Source organism: Rattus rattus, chromosome 5 (genome assembly GCF_011064425.1).
Source record: "Rattus rattus isolate New Zealand chromosome 5, Rrattus_CSIRO_v1, whole genome shotgun sequence".
Lineage (NCBI taxonomy): Eukaryota > Metazoa > Chordata > Mammalia > Rodentia > Muridae > Rattus > Rattus rattus.
The window spans coordinates 21,858,055-21,880,025 of record NC_046158.1 but is presented as its reverse complement, the minus strand read 5'-3'; the positions used below and the strand labels follow the sequence as shown (position 1 = coordinate 21,880,025).

General features: G+C 38.5%; 1 protein-coding gene across 1 annotated transcript in view; it reads right to left on the bottom strand.

The window, feature by feature from the left end:
• Positions 1–21,971, bottom strand: part of Arhgap15 (Rho GTPase activating protein 15) — a 617,921-nt gene that overhangs the window by 182,118 nt on the left and 413,832 nt on the right. Inside the window, exon 11 of the mRNA XM_032903250.1 lies at positions 14,467–14,544. Coding sequence (XP_032759141.1) covers positions 14,467–14,544 — 78 coding nt within the window. The remainder of the gene's footprint in view (positions 1–14,466; positions 14,545–21,971) is intronic.

Here is a 21,971-nt window from a genome sequence, read left to right as displayed (position 1 = left end):
CAACACTGGGCATCTTCCCTAGATTTTTCCATACTTTTAGATTCTTGACAGGAAATAAAAAGGCCACTCCCGCCCATCACAATAGGCAAGCAAGGGAGAAAGCAAGGCTCCCATTACTGTTCACCATTTTCAAGACAAGACCCACACTTGCCTTCTCATTCTCCTTTGAAAGAATTCCTGAGCATTTGGATACATTTGAAGTCAGGCAACACCTTAGACATTTCCATGTTTTCTTTCCACCGGATGAGGAAAATGTCCAACTTCTAAGCTGTGTTGGATCTAAGCGTTTTGAATTCCTTGACTGACCCTCACTGTTTTAGACAGCTCAGGAAGTGCTTGGAAGCAGAGCTGATTAGAGTCTCAGGAGGACGAGCTCCTCTTAGTAAGTGTGGCTGTGGAGGTGGGCGCCAATCAGATGCTCTTGACTGCTTTCTTGTGCCCTTCAGTAGGTTTCAAGGCAACCACCTCAGGCTCAGGTGTTTTTAGTGCAGCCATAGTTCATAAGCCTCCATGGTTAGGTTCCCTCATGCTTATAGGCATCTTGAAGGCAGTAATACGCAATATAATCACTTACTAAAAACAATCTGATTTCCTCCTCATCTGAATCTTAATTCTCAGGGACAAAAAGTATTAGACTGATTCTCTTTTTGGAAATGGGTGAAATGGATTCCGACTTACTCTGGATGGGGTGCGGGGTATTAAGGATTTATCGCTTATCTCCAAGAATTAAAACTGGGGTACCTTTTATAAAGAGAGTGTACCTCTAAGCCCACCGCATTAGGTATGATGGAACCCATAAAATTTCCAATTACTGTTTCAGAATTTATTGTGCACATATGGAAAATAATACTTGTTAAACAGAAAGGGGTTTGTGCCTTGTGCTGTCAATACTGTGAAGGATGGGGTGATTATGAAGCAAATTAACAATACTTTTAAATGTGCATTCACTTATCTTTCCAATTAAATCCTTGTTAAACAACCGCACAGACAGTAATGGCGCTTCTGCAAAGCACTGATCAAGACAGTTTTATTGTAATTTTTACTCTGTAACAATTAATCAAGTAGGCATTTTCTTCATTATTAAATTATTTAGTTAATAAATATTCTCAATAGGCTAACATATTTGGAGTTTCCTGTTATTTTTGATTTTTCCTACAGTGGAACATATTTGGGATACTTTCATTCACGAGCAGAGGGACCATTAGGAAATGTCATTTTATAAATTCCTTTTCTCTAGAAGAATAAACAAAGGAGAGAAGTCCTTGAAAGTTTAAGCCATTTAAAAATTTACTTCAACCGTTCTGTAAAGGATAGGAACACATTGCTTTTAGCCGATAAGGAAGGAGAAGTTTTGCTGTAAGGCATCTTTCCCTTGGAGCAAGCATGAAAATTAACATTAGAAAAGTTCGTCAGCAGCAGTGGCAGACTCTTGTGGCAAGCAGTTGCATTGTGGCCAGCCCTTTGTCATCCTATCCAAATGACAAATATTTGACCATTGTTTCCTGCCACAAATGCAGGGTGATATAAGTGGAGAATTCCCGAAGTCTACATCATTTGTAGGTGTGAACTCATCTAGGTAAGACAGTTCCACTGCATTTAAAGTGCCCTAAAGGTTCTCTGTGACCTTTTACCTTTTGGTTATAGTTTGCTGCATGTCAAGTTTCATGTCAAGTTTTTAAGATGCAGAGATTTTTAGATTGCCAGATTAGCAGTAAGGGTAATGCTAGCAGAGATGACACTTAGATATAGATTCTAAGTGAGCTGTATTCATCCAGAAGCAAGAATCAATAGACACACAAAAAACCGATATAGTTTGAGGGCCAGAAACAAAATTTCAGGGAAGATGACTATAAAAGTGCTCTGATTTTGAAGTGAGTTAATTTTATCTGCCAAAATAGCTTTCCTGACAACCTAAAATTTTCACCATGGACCTTATTATGTGAGGTCCCTGACTCTCTGCTTCCCAGATATAGGAGAGGCCATGATCTGTTTTACTCAGTCTGTAAGAGGATTATTGTTCTAGTTTCAGTCCTGTTTCTGAACAAATACCCTGACAAAAAACAATTTTAGAGCCTAAAGGGTTTATTTGGCTTACAATTTCAGGTCACGATCAATCATTGAGGGAAATCAAGGCAAGAACTTGAGGTCTAATCTACTTTTCTTCTATACAGCATTATCTCATACCAAGAACTGGTTTCATAACCAAAGAAGTGTGGGGACCACAGAAAGTGTGGCTTACTGGGCAGAAGGCAAAGTTATGCTTCAAAAGCTTCCATATTACCTGCTTAGGGAATTGTGATGCCCATGGTGTTCTGGGTCATCCTATATCAATAACAACTAAGATGAACACCTATGATCTTGTACTCAGGCTAATTTGATCTAGGTAATTCCTCAACTTTTAGTCTTTTCCCAGATGATTGTAGATTGTGTTAAGTTGACAGTTCTAGCCAGGGTAATCACCTTGAACACTTCTAACAGATTGTTTCTAGTATAGGGGAAGAGGAAATCCGTTTCTGCCCATGTAGAGCAGAGGGCAAGAAAAAAGGGAGAGAGAAAAGAAAGTTTAAACTGTATACATGCAGTATGAGGATGGGCAAAGTGAGCTTGTATTAGCAGGAACTCGTTAAGTATATGTCAAAGGGGATGATAGAAACACCCAATTTCAGGGACTCTGCTTTTTAGTTCACATAAATCTTTTTGTTCTTTACTCTAAAGCAGTGGAAAACGGAGTGACTTGCCAGTCACCCCTTCATCAAGGATCTCAATGATAGGAGAGTATAAAAGAGAATGAGCTTTATGTTAAAAGCGTAACTTTGTGTTGTTCAGACCTTAGTTTCTATCCTCTTTCCTTTTGGAGCTCTGTATCTTGCAAAGTTTGGAGAAATTTTTAGATGTGTTAGGAAGTGCTACTAAAGTATATGGGTACCTTGAAGAGAGATGATGTGTAAACACATGTACGTCATTAAAGCTGTAACTACTAACAACAGGATTTCCTGTGTGAAAACAAAAGCAAGACATTCAAAACTCAGGATGCCAGGATTAGTTAGCCGGAGCTACCCAATTCAACTCCAACTTGGTTGCTGTTTAGCCAACTAACTCATCATTTCCAGCATTTGGGGAGTTCGATATGTGTGATGGCTATTCCTGGTTGTCAAATTGACTACATCTGGAATAAACTACAATCCTGAAATGGAGGACACACCTATGATCCAGATCTTGAGGCTAGAAGACATATACTTTTGATTTAGATCTAGAGGCATGGTGGCCATGAAAAGCTTAGGCCAAGACAAGATGGTATACACCTTTAATCCCAGGAGACAGAGGAAGGCAGATCTCTGAGTTCAAGGCCAGCCTGGGACAGAGCAAGTGCCAAGTAAAGACAAGCTTAGATCCAGGGGTGGTGGCACACACTTTCAATTTGGGCCATACCCACTGCTGGATGCCTACAGGACAGTGGAAAAAGGAAGGGTTGGGTCTTCTTTGCTGGCTTGCACTTACTTGCCAACACATCTGTTGAAATCTACCTCTTCAGGTTTCTAGCTTACACAGAAGACCAGTTAAAGCATCTAGCCTCACGGGACTGAGCAACTACTTGACTCTTGGACTTCCCATTCACAGCTGCCCACTGTTGGGTTAGTTTGGACTGCAGTCATTCCACAAATTCCCTTAACATATAGAGACAGTCCCTAAGTTCTGTGACTCAAGAGATCCCTGACTAATACAATATGGTGGCTCTACTTTGGATATGTTCGTTCGTTAATGGCATGCAGTGTTGGTGGACAGTCACTTATCTCTCTTTAAGGTATGTGTTAGTGACGTGGAGGATTGAACTATATGGGGTTAGTCAATGTTCATTTATATCTTTTTATTCATGTAATAATTATGCAACTTTACAGACCTCTAGGGGAGAAACAGAAGCAGCAGATACTTGAGACTTAGGGTTTTTTTTTTTTTTATTTTGTTTGCTTGTTTGTTTATTTTGTGGGAAAATATAAGAAATGGAACAAATGAGAACACCTGATAATTGTGTGATGTAAAATTTGTTTGAATGAACAAATCATTCTTTTGAAGGAAGAAAATTTTATTCAGTAAATGCAAAATAACAGGAACCTTTCTGTGCTTAGGGCACAGAGATGTATCAAGATTTTACCCCCAATGAACTGAGAAGTAGATAGACTTGTTTACTACAACATTTCAAATAGGGTTTTCCCTTTTAAAGGATCCTATTAGCTTGATACCAGAGAGCCACATTATAACAATAAGAAATAGGTTCTGGATGTTTGTTGTTCAAAAGGGGAAAATAGTCCTGGGTTTATGATGATAAACTGAATGCAGCAATCTGATAATGTGTATTTGCAATAAGTTTTAAATGGATCATTCACAGTCCTTGTTGTATGTAGACTTTGTAGCCTATGTAAGGTTCTTTAAGCTTGTGACGTATAGTTTTCTCATGTGAATAATGAGGGTGGAACAATGAGAGTTTGCCGTTGAGGACGTGCCATCTAGTAGATTCTCAATTCAAGGTTGGCTATCCTTGGCATTGAACTAATTCTGATGTTTTTCGATATTGTTCGAACTTTAGTTGTGCTAGAGAACCACCAGGCAAGATATCTTCCCTTTTCATTTATTTCAGGATCTACAATATTGGAAAAGAACTGTAGTAATGAAATATGTCAGCGATTTTGATCAGAGTAGCAGCATATATGCTACTTTCATAGCATTTTTAATTTATGTGATGGCTCAGTTTATAAGTGATACTGCATCAGCAATACAAGAAAGAGGTTCTGTGATACAGAAAACGGGTTGACAAGAAAGCAGTTGATTATCTAGTTCCGTTTCTCCTCCATTTCAAATAGTGTATATCTTATGGCTAGATCAGGTGCATTTTCCTGAAGAGCAAAAGTGAAGTCAGCCAGATGGTGTGGTGGATATTACCAGACATAGCTGTGAACTCCATCCACCTTTTCCAAATAGGTATTTATAGCACCAACCTGAGTTTTAGTGGGAGTCTCTGTGAATGTCTCCTAAACCTTAGTTTTGGAAAATTCCCATCACTTGATTCTTCTAGCAGAAACTCAAATGTACCCCACACACTTATTTTCCCTTCCTGGGGATCATAGCTTCTGTGTCTCCTTCCCCTATGACACAGGTAGCGACTGCTGTTTTCTCCTAGCCAAAACAATGTGACAAAAGAGAGGGATCATGCACTTTATGATTACAACACTCAGGCTTCTAGTTTCTGTCTTCTACTGATCTTTCTCTTCCCTGCTTTCTTGATGACACAAGCTACCATCTTGAGATTAGTCTATCTGTCTATGCAGCCTCAGGCCAGAAGCCACTGATAAACTGAGGACTTCAGTCCAACAAGCCACCAGAAACTCAGTCTTGCCAAGGACCGTATGAACCCATCCCCAGGCAAGCTGCCAGATGAGAAAGCTACTCCTGGCTGACACCTTGACTGCCCTGCATTCAGCGAAACTGTGCCCAGACTTCTGACCCACAGAAACTGGGAGGTAATCAATTTGTATTTGTTTAAGCAGCTGATCTGGCAGTGATCTTGTCAGACAGCAGCACATTTCTGCTTGAAGTCAGAGTGGAGCGAAAGAGTGCTGTGCAATGTAGTGAGAGGAGGAGGAAGTTTGCTCTGTTTTTCTAGCAAGCTTTTAAGAGCTGTTTATTAATTATCATGGTGGTGGTGGTTTGTGATGATGATGATGATGATGATGATGATGATGATGATGATGATGTTTATAAATCCTTGGGGGTTCTCGAAAGTTGGCAGTTACATAACTCTGATTTAATTTTTGGATGCAGTAGCCAAATGTACACGGAAAACCTGAACGGATTTCAGTTGCAAAATTTCCATAGACTCCACCCACTCCCTGTTATACAAATTCATTGATAGATGCCAATTAAGTTTCTCTTTTATGCCCAGGTGTTCTGACCCCCACCCAGTTGGCTAATAACGAGATAAAACTTTGGCTATCAAGCATTTCTAAAGTTTTCCTGTATTTGATTTCTCTTTCTAGAAAAGTAATCTCATTATCATCAAAGAAAATTTCATCACGTAGATGACAGAACCGTGTTTGATTACTAATATTTATGAAATAGTATTACTAATAAAACTAATTCTCATATTATCTAACTTCTTGTCATCATAAATTAATAGTCATTATCAGTTGACCGACTCCATTTTTAATTTGCTCACATTTTCTTTTATTATCCCCATTGTGAAAATGAGTCTGAGATTAAAAGAGATCAGACGAGATCTTCAAAGACGTACAGAATTGTTCAGAATTAGCACAAGAAGGAAGATCCTGGGATTATTATCTGGTGTGCCTTTCCCAGTTGCTTGTTGCTGCCTTTAATTGCTTCAATTATGGCTTTGGGTCAGTTTTTATTATCTGTTTTGTAGTTAATTATATAATATAATAGAACCCACAGTAGGGATATATTTTTGCTTTAAGTTTAGTGGCCAGAATTTTTATACTTTAAAAATGGAAAGGACACCTAAGATTATGATTGGAATTCATGGTAAAGTGCAAAAACTAGAAACTACAGTTTATTGTTTTGGCTTCTGTGTCCAGAAATATGAAGAGTTTATTGTTTTGGCCTCATTCTTGGCAATACTTTCTGCCCCCAATGAGCTTTCTTAAGCAGCTACAAAGCAATATGAGTTTCGTCATCAATAGCCTTTGAGCTCTCGGACTCCGTGAGGTGAAAAAAATCAGGTCTAGGGAAGTTTTTAAAGCCCTGAATGATGTTAGAGTTTGTTCATTTTATGATCAAGCGATCTTCCAGCTTTAAGGAAAAAATAAATCATTGTTAAAATATAATCTGATCACATGAGGCCAGAACAGTGCACTTAACAGAACTATATCCTCTCAAGCCCCACACTCACACATACCCCTACCATCAAAACCTCTACAATATAACAGAACAAACAAACAGACAAACAAACAAACAAAACCCACCTTACACAATATGATAAAGCAAATAACATGGTTTGCTTTGTTAATGCTGTGCTTGGCAACGAATGTGAAGTGGGGTTAAGGAAATACTCATTTTAAAAATAACAAGAGAGCAATGTAAACTCACGTAATAGAAAAATGAATGGATGTAACACAAGGACTATTTTATAAGAACACAACTAGAAGCTTTAAAATCCTGTTCAAAATCCTTTTTTTTTTTGTTTCATCCAGTTGCGTATTTCCAGATGAAACCATCAATTATCCATATTCCTTCCCACGTTTCCCTTCCTTTATTTGATTTTTATGCTACAAATGTGTGCGAGGCAGAGGGGCAGCTGCTAAAGCTTGGGCATTGCTTGAAGGTGCATGGCTGTAGAAAACTAGCTTAGGCATAATTGCTAACGCAAAATTGGTTTTCTAATGGATATTTCCAGTCTGGTTGACCTATGATTAGCAAATTTAAAGTAAGCCAAGCCACCACTTGCAGGCAACCAATGTGTCTTCTTGTGACAATAAAAGGTTTTGTGAATAAATATAAGGGATGTACAAGACTGTAAAGAAAAAAGGAAAAGGGAAAAAAGTAAAAAAATCCTCTTCCATTAAAATCAACAAACACCATGTGTATACATGAACATAGAAGATGCTTGGCTATGTGGATTTATGTAATGTACGTATTTTGTTCGTCTAAAATGAAAATGTAAACATGGTGTCTCTCATCTGTATTTCTAAATGTAGAAATCAATTCTAGAATTGTGGTAAAAAGTTATTGCCTCCGATTTCAGGTGAACACTTGAGGGGAGAATCTGGTACTGTATCAAGAAGTACTAGTCCTGAAAATAGCCAGTCACTTCTCTCTATGGTGTTTTATAGATATCCCACTGGTTCAGGGATCTGGGAAGCTTTATATGTGGTATTTTTCAGAAAGGGTAACAATCTCTCTTGTTTCTTATGTAAAGAGTGAACCTAGAAACCACCTAAGAAATACAAAAGAAAGTTACAGCTAGCATGGATTTGGGGCAATAGGTCTAGATGGCAGCTGCAACTGAGTGCTGATGCGAGAAAGTCTGGTGGGATTTCCAAGACCCACTGTCAGGAGTCCTTAAGACAGTCACAGAGCATCCTCTGCGCTGGAGCCTGCTTTCTGCCTATATGCACCCATGCTGGAAAGCCATCAGGAGGTCACAGATCATGCAGAAGAATCAACACAATGGCACAGGCTGATGACAGGTTGACATCTAAGGTCATGCACCACTTTTCTTTGGGGATGCCCATACAGACCAGAAGAGTTGCATCAGCAAAAATGTCACTGAGAGCTGTCACCAAATTCAACAAACAAGGCAGAGCACTACTCACGAATGCACCAATGGCCTAGGAAGTCACGAATCCGCGATGCCTTTCTGTGAGGTTGCAAAGGGTTTCTTGATCCAGGCATAGAATCATAAACCCTACAGAGATTGGACATTCTGGGATTCTTCATTTCCTGTGATGTTTCCCCAAACATGCCCAATTATAAATAGTAGTACAAATAACAAGTGCTGAGAAAGAGAGTCAAAACAGGGATGTGCAAATGCATGCACAGCATGAAAAGACACTTCTGTGCTTTTATAGGAAGGATACAATAGTGCACAGGGAATGGAGTTTCTTGGCAGTGTTTAGCAGCACAGACTCAAGTCAGAGACATCTGAGATGCAGTCTTAGCTCCTTAGCTTTAGTATTCTTAGGTCATTTTAAACAAGTGAGCCTTAGGTTTTCACTGAAAATAACAAGCTCAGTAATTGCACCTATGTGCACTATGAGGTTGAAGAAAAGATTAAATTAAATTATATATGCAGGGCATTCAGTGGATCGCCTGACACATTAAATCGTGAAAATAGCAGCTACCTATACAATAAAATGATTATCAGCATTACTAATTTTAATTAGGAAATGTTTTTCAAAAGTGATCACTTGGAATTTAACTTGTGTGTCATCTGATCTGGAAGTATAATAAGGGTATCTAATTCTTTCTGGTTTAGTGAGTCAAACAGAAAACCAAAACAAATTGAATCATTCAACTGGTGTATTTAGAATTGCTGATGATTATAGCATTCAAGAAAGTCAGCGAAACACAGAAATTGCAATGCAACTGTTCTTGAAAATCTCCAAAATCAGTTTTCATTTGTGTAGTCTAATAGTGGGTAAGGCTTATTCATTTTCTTTAAAAAATGTATATTTAGAACCTTTTTTAAAAAAGAAGGATAATGTAAGTTGAACACAGAAGAGATAAATGGTGCTAATATGAGGAGGGTGCACCAAACTCATTTAAGTCCCATATTAAATTACAAAATGAATGTATGATGTTTGCAAAGCTCTGTAATTTTCATGGAAACTTCATGCCATCAATATTTTATTCCATCACACGTTTATACACATGAACGAGAACATGCAAGTGTCACTCACTCTCCAAGTCCCATGCACCCACTCTCTCCTCTGCTAGCAGCACTGTTGGAACAACCCTGGCTTGGATGAATAAGATGTGGTGTTAGTGATGAGATTGTTGGACCAATATAGAGAATTAATTAAAATAATAGTCTCATCAAATTTTGAAGAGGAATATATCTATATCTATATCTCTATATCTATCTATCTATCTATCTATCTATCTATCTATATCTCTATATCTATCTATCTATCTATCTATCTATCTATCTATCTATCTATCTATCTATCTATATTTATATATATCTTCCATTTATGTGTGTGTGTGACCTAGTACCACAGACTCCATAGAGGGTATTGTAGCCTCTGGATAGTTTTGAGTCATAAATGCTAGAGATTGAATATAGGTCCTGATCAAGAGCAACAAGTGCTTTTAATCAGTGACCATCTCTCTGGGTTCTCATCATGTAAGCCCAAAATCTCAGAGTCAACAGTATCAAAGGCCCCAGTGTCGCATCATTTGTGCTGTCTGTTGAATCCTCACCATGCTGTAAAGCAGGAAGACTGTTTGCTGACAATTTATACTACCAGATACCAACGCAGGCCTCTGCCCAGCATTACATTGTCAACATTCACGGAAACATGAGCAGTTACAAAATCTCTGAGGAAGCTGAAGTTTGGATTGTAAAAGATAAGATGGATAGATTTCATATTTTCATTGCAGATTGTTTTTTTTTCCTTTTTCAAACTGCTGAGCATAATTTTTTTAAGGCAGGAAATGCAGCTAGTGTTTGTTTCTACCATGACTTCTGTTTTGAGATTTCTTCTTTGTAGGAGAAATGTGTTGCCCAGCTGTCTAGAATCCCAATAAGGATATGGCTTCAGCATGAGCTATCTTACAAGAATTATTCTAGCTGCTTATAAACAGAATAAAAACGAGGCTTGGCTGTTTCATCCAATTTTTAACCACGGAAGGGACACTGTGGCTTACACCAATGGGACCAATATGAAGAAGCGATGTAAAGTTTAGTTCTGTGCATTGCCTAGTCCAATTAGTCAATAAGCAGAGCCCTTAAAGATTCTCTGAAACAAAAACTATGGGGCAGGTAGCCAAAAGAGGTAGTTAACACATAAAAGAATTGTTCTGCCTGAACTTATAGAGAAATACTGCTTACCAGACCAGTTTTAATATGTCTAATGGCAGCATTCACACATGTTCATATCCCTCTCTGTCTCTGTCTCTTTCTCTCCGTCTGTCTCTGTGTCTCTGTCTCTGTATCTCTCTCTCTCTCCCTCTCTGTCTCTCTCTCTCTCTCTCTCTCTCTCTCTCTCTCTCACACACACACACACACACAGAAACAGAGACAAAGATACACATATACTAGGGAGGCCTGAAGACTAGCACCAGTTCATGAAAAAAAAAAAACAAAACAAAACAACAGCCAAATAGGCTGAAAATTGACCCAGATCAGAGTCTAATTCCCAGTATCTATGTTGGATGGCTCATAACTACCTGTAAACTCCAGCTTTAATAAGATCCAATGCCTTGGTTTCAGTGGGCACAAGCATTCACATTTACATATCCACACACAAGCTTGCAATTAAAAACAATAGGTTTATCATTTTTACAAAAGCAAGAAAGAATCAAATCCAACCCTGCATAGAGATTTGTGGAAGGAAGAGGTGCTTCAACCCCCTTTTCCTGTTTTTGAGACCGAGACTTTCAGATTTAAATGTTTCTTGGTATAAAGTATCTATCTCACATTTGGTTTCATCCTCTCTAAAAACAGTATTGAATCAATGGGTCTTAACATACTTGGGAATTTTGATGGTGAATGACACATACGAATATACTATTATAAATTCAACTTCTGAGTATGAGGAGAACACAGAGGAAGAAGACAGACAGAAGGCTTTCTGCAGGAAGATACTTATTCATAGCAGCCTTATTTATAGTAGCCAGAAGCTGGAAAGAACCCAGATGCCCTTCAATAGAGAAATGGATACAGAAAATGTGGTACATCTACACAATGGAGTACTACATAGCTATTAAAAACAATGACTTCATGAAATTCATAGGCAAATGGAATGAACTAGAAAATGTCATCCTGAGTGAGGTAACCGAATCACAGAAAACCACACACGTTATGCACTCACTGATAAGTGGATATTAGCCCCAAAGCTCAAATTACCCAAGATACAATCCATAGACCATATGAAGCTCAAGAAGAAGGATGACCAAAGTGCAGATGCTTCAGTTTTTCTTAGAAGGAGAACAAAAATATTCAAAGGAGGAGATATGGAGACAAAGTTTGGAGCAGAGACTGAAGAAATGGCCATTTAGAGCCTGCCCCACTTGGGGATCTATCCCATATACAGCCACCAAACCCAGACAATATTGCTGATGCCAAGAAGTGCATCTGATATAGATGTCTCCTGAGAGGCTCTGCCAGAGCATGACAGATACAGAGGTGGATGCTCACAGACAATCATTGAACCGAACACAGGTTTCCCATTGGAGGAGTTAGAGAAAGGACAGAAGGAGCTGAAGGGGTTTGCAACCCCATAAGAACAACAATGCCAACCAACCAGAGCTCCCAGGGACTAAACCACCATCCAAAGAGTACACATGGACAGATCCATGGCTCCAGTTGCATATGTAACAGAAGATGGCCTTGTTGGGCATCACTGGGAAGAGAGACTCTTGGTCCTGTCAAGGTTAGATGCCCCAGTGTAGGAGAATGTCAGTACAGGAGGCTGGAAGGCGTAGGTGGTTGGGTGAGGGAAAGGGGATAACATTTGAAATGAAAATAAAAAAAAAATCCAATAAAAATATTACCCGGCTATATAGTAAAATAAAAAAAAAGAAAGAAAAGAAAAATAAGAAAAGACAGTGGCCATATTCCAGAAAACTTGGATGTGCAGAATGAGAGAGAAAAGATAGGAAGACATTGAAAGTAAAAAGAATATGTAAAACCATGGAAAACCAGCAGTGTGCAGATGTATGAGGACAGTCTAAGAATGCTTTGTGGACTGGGGTGAGTAGCTCAGTGCTACAGCACATGTGAACATGTGGAAGCCAGAGTTCAATGTCTAGCACTGTGGAAGCAAAAGACACAACTGTAAACAAATGCAGCGTAAAGGAGAACCAGGGGACCTGGTACTCGCTAGAAGCAAGTTATGAAACCAACATCACAAAGAACTGTAAGCTTTTCTGAAGACACCACTATTTTTAATTTCGAGGAAAACTAATATGAACCTGTCACATTGCCTAAAAAATATCGCATATGCCGTTTAATTTTATTCTTTGAAATATTTTTAATTTTTATTTTTGTATCTTATATGTGTGGGAGTTCAACTATGTGTACATGTGTGTGTTGGTACCCAGGAATGCTAGAGAAGGGTGTTGGAAACTAAAGTTACAGCTGTCAGCCTCCTGAGGTGGGTGTTGGAAACTGAATCTGGGTCTTCTACCAGAGCTGGAAGTGAGTGTAACTGTTAGCTTGTTTCTCCGGCCCCGTTTGATTCTGTCCTGTTCTCACAAAGTTTTCCAGAGCACTCCATCCCATTGAAAAGAAGGAAAGAGAGACACGCAGAGAGAGAGAGAGAGAGAGAGAGAGAGAGAGAGAGAGAGAGAGAGAGAGAGAGAGAGAGAGAGAGAGAGAGGAGAGACAAAGAGAGACAGAGACAGAGACAGAGACAGAGACAGAGAAGCATATATTGTTTAAGTAAGATCTCAAGGACAAAGCACCATAAGGATAGCTGGCCTATGCCCTATTTGTCTGGTTATGAGATGTATAAACTATTTAAATATCATCCTAAGATCATTTAGGTGCTCCATATTTCTTACTTTCTTAGTTTTATTTCTCCATTTCTGTATTTTCTCAGAGTATTTTCCAAAAGGTTGAACAGTAAGTATAGGTACCACGAACTTTCCACACTGCCGAGTGAGGTAACATTGTCCCAACCGATGAACCAATGTTCATAGATTATTTTTGATTGATAGCCATTGTTTACATTGCCCTTCACTCTCTGTTGTATTTTTTTTATGGTTTTGGCAAGTATCTAATAACTTGTGTGTGCAATGCTTATGCCACACAAATTCTTTAACTGCTCTTAAATTCACTAATCTCTCCTTTCTCAAATTCCTTGTTATCACTTATCTTTCACTATTTGTAAACTTTTCCCAGAATACTGTAAAGTTTTCTGTATTTTTTGGCAGTGGGGTAGGGGGTGAGAGGGCTCATCTTTCAGCAGTGTACACTCAAAGTTCCCCTAATTCTATTCATGGCTTAATAGGTGGTTTCCATTTATCACAGTACTATTTCATTATATAGATCAACCACATTTTAAATTCATTCGCCTACTGAGAGATGTTTTATTGCCCTCAAGGTTTTAATCTATCCCTCTTCGGGGATTGAGCCCAGGGTACATTGTGTATGCTAGGTGGACTTCTAATCCACAAGCTACATCCAAACCCTAGCTTCAAACTTTGCCAATTATGGATGAAGTTGTGAGTATTTGTGTGCAGAGTTTTGTGTGGGAATAACAGGCAGTGCGGAGACGCTGTATCACATGGTAAGAACCCATTCATTGCATAAAAGCATACAGGGTGTCTTCCAAAATAAGTGCCATTATATTTCCACTGAACAGGTTATCTCATTTTTCGATTTATATTTCTTTAATAACATACACATCTTACAGTTTTCACACACTTATTATTTCTATTGTTTGTTTTGCTCCTTCATTATCACATATCGGGCAACCATTATATGCTAGTAACAGGTTTTCAAAGCTGGGCTATTTTACTTTCTTTTATTCTTCTGTTTTATATTTTTTCCATTGTTCATTCTACTCATTATTTATTTTACATGAGCTATTAGGTTTACTTTCTCTTCTATGTATTGCCAGGTAAACTGACCATTATTTTCTTTTATCTAATGAAGACTTTTTATATTTCTGCACTTCCTGATCCCTACCCTAAATCATTTACTGCTGTCTAATCATGGTGCACAGCAGAGTCTGTTCATCACTCAAGTATCTCCTGAAAAATATCCGAAGTAAAGGAATCACTTACCTTGGTTGACGATAAATCTTAACTTCTGGATTGTTGCAAGATTGCCACTGACTCGATAAATTCCATCAACTTCTAGGCCTAAAAACAAAATAGCGTATTTCAAATCAGGACATGGAGGAACTGAGAAGGGAAATAATCAGGAAGCGAATACCACACGACGGTTGAATGCCCCTTCTCCATAGAGAAGACGAGTTTCTATGATCTTAAATAAAGCAATGCTCAAAAGTTTGATCCCCAATTTTTAATCAAAGGTGCTGAGACAACTGACATCAAATATACATTTCATTAAAGCAATAACAATAAAAATCTTCATAGCATTGTATGGAATGCACGGCATACATTGCATACATTGCATGGAATACATGGCATATTTACCATTATTCTCAAGGCAAGCAAGAAGCAAAGTGGACTAGAAATGAATTTGTGTGTGTGTGTGTGTGTGTGTGTGTGTGTGTGTGTGTGTGTGTGTGTGTGTGTGTGAGTGAGAGGGGGGGGAGAGAAGAGGGGGAAAGAGAGAGAGAGAGAGAGAGAGAGAGAGACAGAGAGAGACAGACAGAGAGAGAGAGAGACAGAGAGAGAGAGAGAGAGAGAGAGAGAGAGAGAGAGAGAGAGAGAGAGAGAGACTGCCCTTGTTTGAAGATAAAATAATTAGGCATTTGTAGATTGCTTTCTTCTCTTTGTTCTCATTTTGTTGATCTCTTCCTATCCCCCATCCTTCTCCTCCTCTCTCCAATCCAAATTGTGCCCCATTCTCTGTCCGTTGTGATCATGTCACATGACATGCCTTGGCCTAATGTTTGAACGACAGAGTTAAAATATTATTCTACATATGGCTGATTTCTAGCACAGTCACATAAGATATCGCACCATAAAGGAAAACAGAGGAAAACTTGGCCTATTAGTATGTTAGTTTCAGATAGTTTTGGAACTGGTCATCAAAATAACTTACTTGGCCAGGAATTTGGATAATCTCTCATTTGGCTTTTGACACATTCGTTTATCATATCTAATTATTTTCATGACCAAGTCCGCAGGATTATTAAGAGATGAGAAAATATAAAGGAACACTTATTAATGTACTAACTATCTCCAATAAATGTTGATGTTATAATTTTCATGTTAGGAATACATGTCCTCTCCTGTCTCTAGGCTTTCGGAAAAGCTTGGGTGAGATTACTGGCCAAGAGCATGGGCTAATATCCCAGCTTCTTCTCCAGAGAGGTCATGTTAAACCGTTGTGAAGCACTGTATTTCATGATAATACATGCTAAATAAATTAGAGGAAATTCACTATGTTGTAACAAGGGCGTTGCAAAGATCTTTAATGGCATGAAATGAGTTCTTTCTCTGCTTTGTCATTTCTATACTTCGCACACTTTACATTTCTTTAGTAGCCTATAGGAGAGTGACATAATTTATAGCATTGGTATTGGTGACATACTGTCCGGCACACGCTGCCTGTGGTCTGAACTCTTCTATGGAATGAACTAGAGTAAGTAGTGACAATAGCAATAATGTAGAAATGCTACTAGCAAACATGTTAGTTGTTGTGAATTGGGAGTTCCAGAGTAAGATAATGGACAGTACATTACTGAGACCCTTTTCCTTCCTGAGTACATTTTCTAAACATCAAACATGTTTTCTTTCCAATGTATGAACTACCTCTGTTGACGTAAGGGGATCTACTGTGTTTATACAAAGCACAATGAACATTTGACATCTTAAATGTAACGGTCATTACAATTCACACCTTTCTAATATTTGATTTCTGCTTTTACTATGGATCCAGCCGTCCTCATGATTATGCCTTTAAGCTCAGAATGTTAAAAGATTGATTTAGAATGATTTATTGGCCAAATTTAACAAAATTTTCCTATTGTTTCATTAGACAGTTCTTGGAATTGTGTCTTAATCTGAAAATCCTTAAATAATTTGATATATTTTTAAAAGTATTAAAATTTGTTTTTAAAAATAATAGAAGTTGTACATTGTAGTATATTCTTTTCAAAAATTTTCTTCTTTTCTGAACATATAAACAATTGCAGATAATGTTTTTGAATTCTCTGAAGTCATTATTGATGATCACATGCTGTCTGTAGAACGAAGTTCAGGATGGTAATTTGGGGGTTATTTAGAAAGGGCTGGGATTTATATGTAACCAAATATCATTCAGAACTAAGAGTTATGAGTAATTTCACCTACCAGTATAAAATTTGATGGAATGAAAATTGCCCTAACTTTTCTATAGGTTATACATAGTTTTAAAGAAATTCCAACATGATTTAATATGAATCAGGACTTTCCTTAGGCCTCATTTTTGATATGCATATCTTTCAAATACAATGTAAAATAAAATACCTTTTTTTTTTACTTATTGTCTAAGACTCATACTGTTATATCTTAGATGTGTTTGAAGTATGTTTTCTTGGGCTGCAGAGTGAACTTCAACCACTGAAACTCCTCAGTGAAAACTCCAAGCTTTCATAAGTGGAAGCTGCAGCCTTGGCCTTTTGGAAATTTCTGCAGAAATTTCTTTATAATTTTTTATTATTTTTTTAAAGTTTGGTAATCAAAAACGTTTGAAAGAGTAGCATGGATTAAATACATATTACATAGAAACAAGAGAAACGCACTGTAGTGTTTATAGAAAGCAGCCTCTCCTAAATGAATAACCCATTTACTCTTGGGACAAAAGCAGGGCGTGCTGGTGATGGAGATGGAGAGGGTAATGCAGACCTGAGCCGCTCCTGCGGTTGGATGACTGAGTCATAGCTGAGAAGCCGTTTTGTGGCTTCAGCTAGAAACCAGAGAGTAAGGGAGAGTGAAGGCAAACATATTAGATGCAGTATGAAGGCAATGACACAGCTTCGAAGCCCTTGAGATTCAGAGATATGAATATCATATATCTTGCAAATAATAATAATATCTAAGGGGCTCCTCCTTTGAATGGGTTCTGCCCCCTGCTATATCATACTTTGAAAGTTTTGTAAATAGAGAGGAAATGACAAAGGGCGTATTAGAGAGCAGAGCAATGCATTAAAAAAAAAATCTGGAACCTATCAGTGAAGTTCAGTAATTATTAATTATCTAGGTGCAGACTTGAAGTTGATTAGCTCTCCCCCCGCCCCCCTGCCCCTGGAATGGCTCACAGAATGGCAACACTGAAATCCCGAGAGCGTTATCTGAATTGGAGTTATTCACGTGTCAGTCCCTTTTTACTCTAAGAACTTTGAACGCTTTGCCAAACCAAACCAATGTAAATTGGTGGCTTTGGACATCCTTTCCTTGACCACACTACCCTTGCTGGACTGGAAACTACTCATTTTGGAAATAAAGTTAGACTTGGTATGAGTTTTAAATGAGTGGTGTCTTCAAGGTGCCCACATTGTGCTTTGGTGAAGGTTGAGACAAATTAGTCGGAGAGCGAGCTCTTTTCAGTAAATACCATGAGTGGATACTGCCAAAGCAGTTTGTTTGCTGTGCTAGGAAGACGCTGGGGAACATGATGAGACTTTTGTTTAAAACAAATCAGATTGGAATGAAGAGGATTACAAAGATTTCTCAGAAGAGAACCACATTCTCTGAAGTGTCCTGTGCTTACTCAATGGCTGACATTTTAAGTTTCAGAACAAAGCTTACCATTGGTGGAAGGCACTGAGTGTTGTTATATGGGATTTACAAAGGTTGTTCCCTTGTTTTCCTACTGAAGAAGCCTAAGCCTGGATAGATTTAGTTCCGCCATAGTGCTGGCAAGGTCCTGAGAAGGAGGGGCTGCATTTCGTTTAGGCTTAAGGAAGAGCCACGTGTGGCAAATTGGACAGCACAGCAAGGACAGAGCAAGGGGCACTTGTATTCCATTGTTATTCTCTCTTGGCTTCACGTCTAAGAATGGTTTTTGGTTCATAAGTGATTCTGAATGATAATTTGTGAAAATTATCGCATCGCAATAGCTGTTCTCCTTTGCTTCATAACTGATGACATGAATATGTGTTTCGGTTTCATAAGGCTTTTACTTTCTCTGAGATCAATTGGATGATTTTGGAGAAATTACCTTTTTCCTCTCACAAGGACTTATTTCAAATTATCGTTGAATGGTAGCACCAAAATCTCTCTAAGAAATGCTCTACACTTGGGCCTTTTCAAACTAATGTTATTTTGTTCTATGGCTTAATACCTGTGTTTATCTCTTTCCACTGCTTCCTTATCGCACTGAGGATTAAACCCACGTCAAACCATTGTGCATGGTAGACAAGCACTCTGTGGCTGAACCATGTCCTTAGCTCCCCTTTCTCTGTACATAGAATTTCTTTATGACAGTCATTATTCAAGCATCCAGTTAGTTATTCCTGTGACTAAGACAGAATTAACCAAACACTGGTTAGATGTGCTGGTGTACAGGTTGTACATCCATCAGAAAATTTGGAAACTTAAATGCACCAATGCCTGAAACTCAAATTTTAATTTCAAATGAATTCATAGGTGAAGTTCCATGCCCCATATGTACCTGCCCTCAGACCACATGTATAGGTAAATAAAAAATATAATTATGTTCCAAGTGCAGAGTTGGGTCCCTTCATCGTGATATCACCTATGGGCAAATTTTCTAAGGTCTCCAAGTAGTCAGAAATCAGAAACAAGTTTCATCTCAAACATTTTATGTGAAGGATTACCTATACCTGGACAGATGTTTTTTATTTTCTCAAGGCTGAGTGGACCAGTGGGTGATGAGTATACTTCTCCCAGCTGCACAACCGAGGAATTAGCTATATAGAGAGCACGTTATGTTGCGCTAAGGCAAAACTTATGTTGTAGAGCCCAAGGGTGCTTGGTTCTTCACTACCCTCCGCTCAGAAGGTTCAGAGGCCCCTTTACAATGTGAGATGAACAGGAACAGCTCTGTTCCCTGAGTGGACTGGATGCTATAATTTAGTGAGGTGCTTTATCTACTGACCTCTTGCCAATTTCTGCTTACTATATATTGACTCAAGATTACAATCGTTTGTGGGAGTTCCATGGAATAAAGAGGGCCTATTAATGTTGTCTGGGAATAGTGTTTCTTCTGCTCATGTTTCTGTCTTCTTGAAATCCAATTGTGGTGTACTGATGGTGTCCTTTCTGTTGTCAGCCCTAGCCTTATCTCCTCTCTTTCCCCCTCTCCCTCCCCCTCCTCCTTCTGCCCTTCCTTCTCTTCCTCTCTCTCTCCATTCCTTCCTTCTCTCCTCCCTTCCTTTTTGACCTTTTCTTCAAGCATATCCTTTTCATCCTCTTAAGATTTTTGAGAAAAGAAAAATAGACTTTTTTTTGAGGCAGCTGCCATCTTGAATGAGATGCTAGCATTGGTTTCATAATGACTGAATCTTTTATGTTGGAAAACTTTCATTCAAATTTTGACATGTTGATATGAGTGTTTTTACTGGTGCATAGTTTGTAAATGATGGTGGCTTGAAATATGAATATTTTAATTCTATGCTATGATAATATAATATTAAGATATTATGTTAATACAAATTTTTATTTCAGTACATCTTTCATGACTTTTTAGTATTCCTGAGTTTTATTGTGTAAATAGAAATGCTAATGTCATTATCATTTTAATAATTTCCACTTAATATTGAGTTTTCTCTTTCATTTTTCTCATTAGTACTTTATTTTCAGTTTTCTTTTGTTTTTAATAATTAGTCCTATTTTATTATATCTACATTTGGGGTTCTTATTTGATAGAAACAATTATTGCAAATAACTTTCTTTTTCTCTTAAGGCAATAACAAATTCATATCTTTAAATATTTATCTACTTATTTATTTTTGTTAAGGTAATTGAGAAATATTTCATTGGTATATTATCTGATTATTCACTTGTGAGTTTTCATCCACTAGGTATTTATGGGAGACTCCCATGAAAAAGAAGAACTGTTGTTCTCTTAACAGTGGAACAAACACTTGTTGCTCAACTAAAAAACTACTAAATGATGGGGCTGCTCCGTGGTTGCCAGCCCTGGCTGCTCTTGCAAAAGCCAGGGGTTCTATTCCTTGCACCCACAAGGTAACTCACAACTATATGAAACTCTTCTTCCTGGGGATGTCTTCTTCTGGTCTTTGTATGTGCACGCATGCACACAGGCACACATAGGTCCACATAAAGTAAAAACATATTAAAGAATATCACACTGGAATTGGAGCACTAAAAACTGCCTTCCAATTGGTACAGAGCCTGTGCCACTCATAAAGGATCCACCATTTTGTATCATTTACATAGTTACATAGAGGGGTTGAAGTCCAGATTTGGGATACATTTCTTAAAATGCAAAGTACACGTAACTAAGGAAACATTTTATGGGCCTGAAAGAGAGGCTTGTATCCACCACAGAGGTTCTGCAGTCAGAAGGAGGACCATCTTAGCAAGCGTTCCACTAGCCCGGAGTGGATAGGAGCGCTATGCCCTTCACCACTGTCCCTGCAACCCAGTACTCGGAAATAAAAGCATTTAATATCCGTTCCCAAATATTTATATATTAATATTAACCATTTTTCCTGTCGTGTACAGTTCTGCCTCTGAGTGAACACTGTCCTGTTGTGGCAGCTGAGAAGGCAGGTGCTAGCTGACATCGTGCCAGAGTTAGGAAACAAAAAAGGAGAGAAAAGGACAACATCCATAGCGGTAAGCCTGGTAAGCTTTGGGTTTGTTAGCAGTGCCCCACTTAGGGCTTAACACGTCTACACGGTATCTAAACACTAAGGGGACCTCAGGCGAGAGGGAGCATGGCTCCTTATCCGGCTTTAAATATTACCAGGTATTTTGTACAGAGATACAAGATTTCAATACATCTTGGAAACTCTTCTCTTGCCTCACACCCTCGGTTTTATTACCTTGCTTGCCACATTTTTGATATATGTGGGGTATTGGGAATTTTATAAGTAGGAGAAAAGCCCACTGAACCTTGTAACCATGTGAAAAACAGACGCCATCCTCCTTCACGCGTGGGAGGCTACTGTCGTCTACTGTGAGACACCGTCGCCTACGCTTGTACTTGGTTCTTGCCAAATACCTCACCAGTTTCTCATAATGACAGACACTTAGCCACACCGCTGAACTCCAGCAGTGTAAACAGCAGTGCACACAAGTTCCAGCCTTGGCATCCATTTTCCTGTGCTACATAATGGATCGTGATTGCTTTCGCATATAACCTCCATAAAGCAGCTCATATTCCAACCCTGGCTACCGGGCCAACTTCCTTTAAAAGCATACCTTTTAACTTAGGGATTACTAAATGATAGGTGAATCTGGGAGAAGATGATGGAAAATGTTCCAATCTGGCCAATGTGGTGTAGATTGAAGCCATTCGTATGCCATATTTAATATCTGGGTGAAGTGAAATGATTGACAAAGGATGATATCCCATGTGTGGCTACTCATATTTTGCATGCTTACTTGTATTTATCTGTCTAACTCGGCAAAGCATTTGAGGTCGTAGGATAGTATCCACGACTCTAATTTACAGAATTATA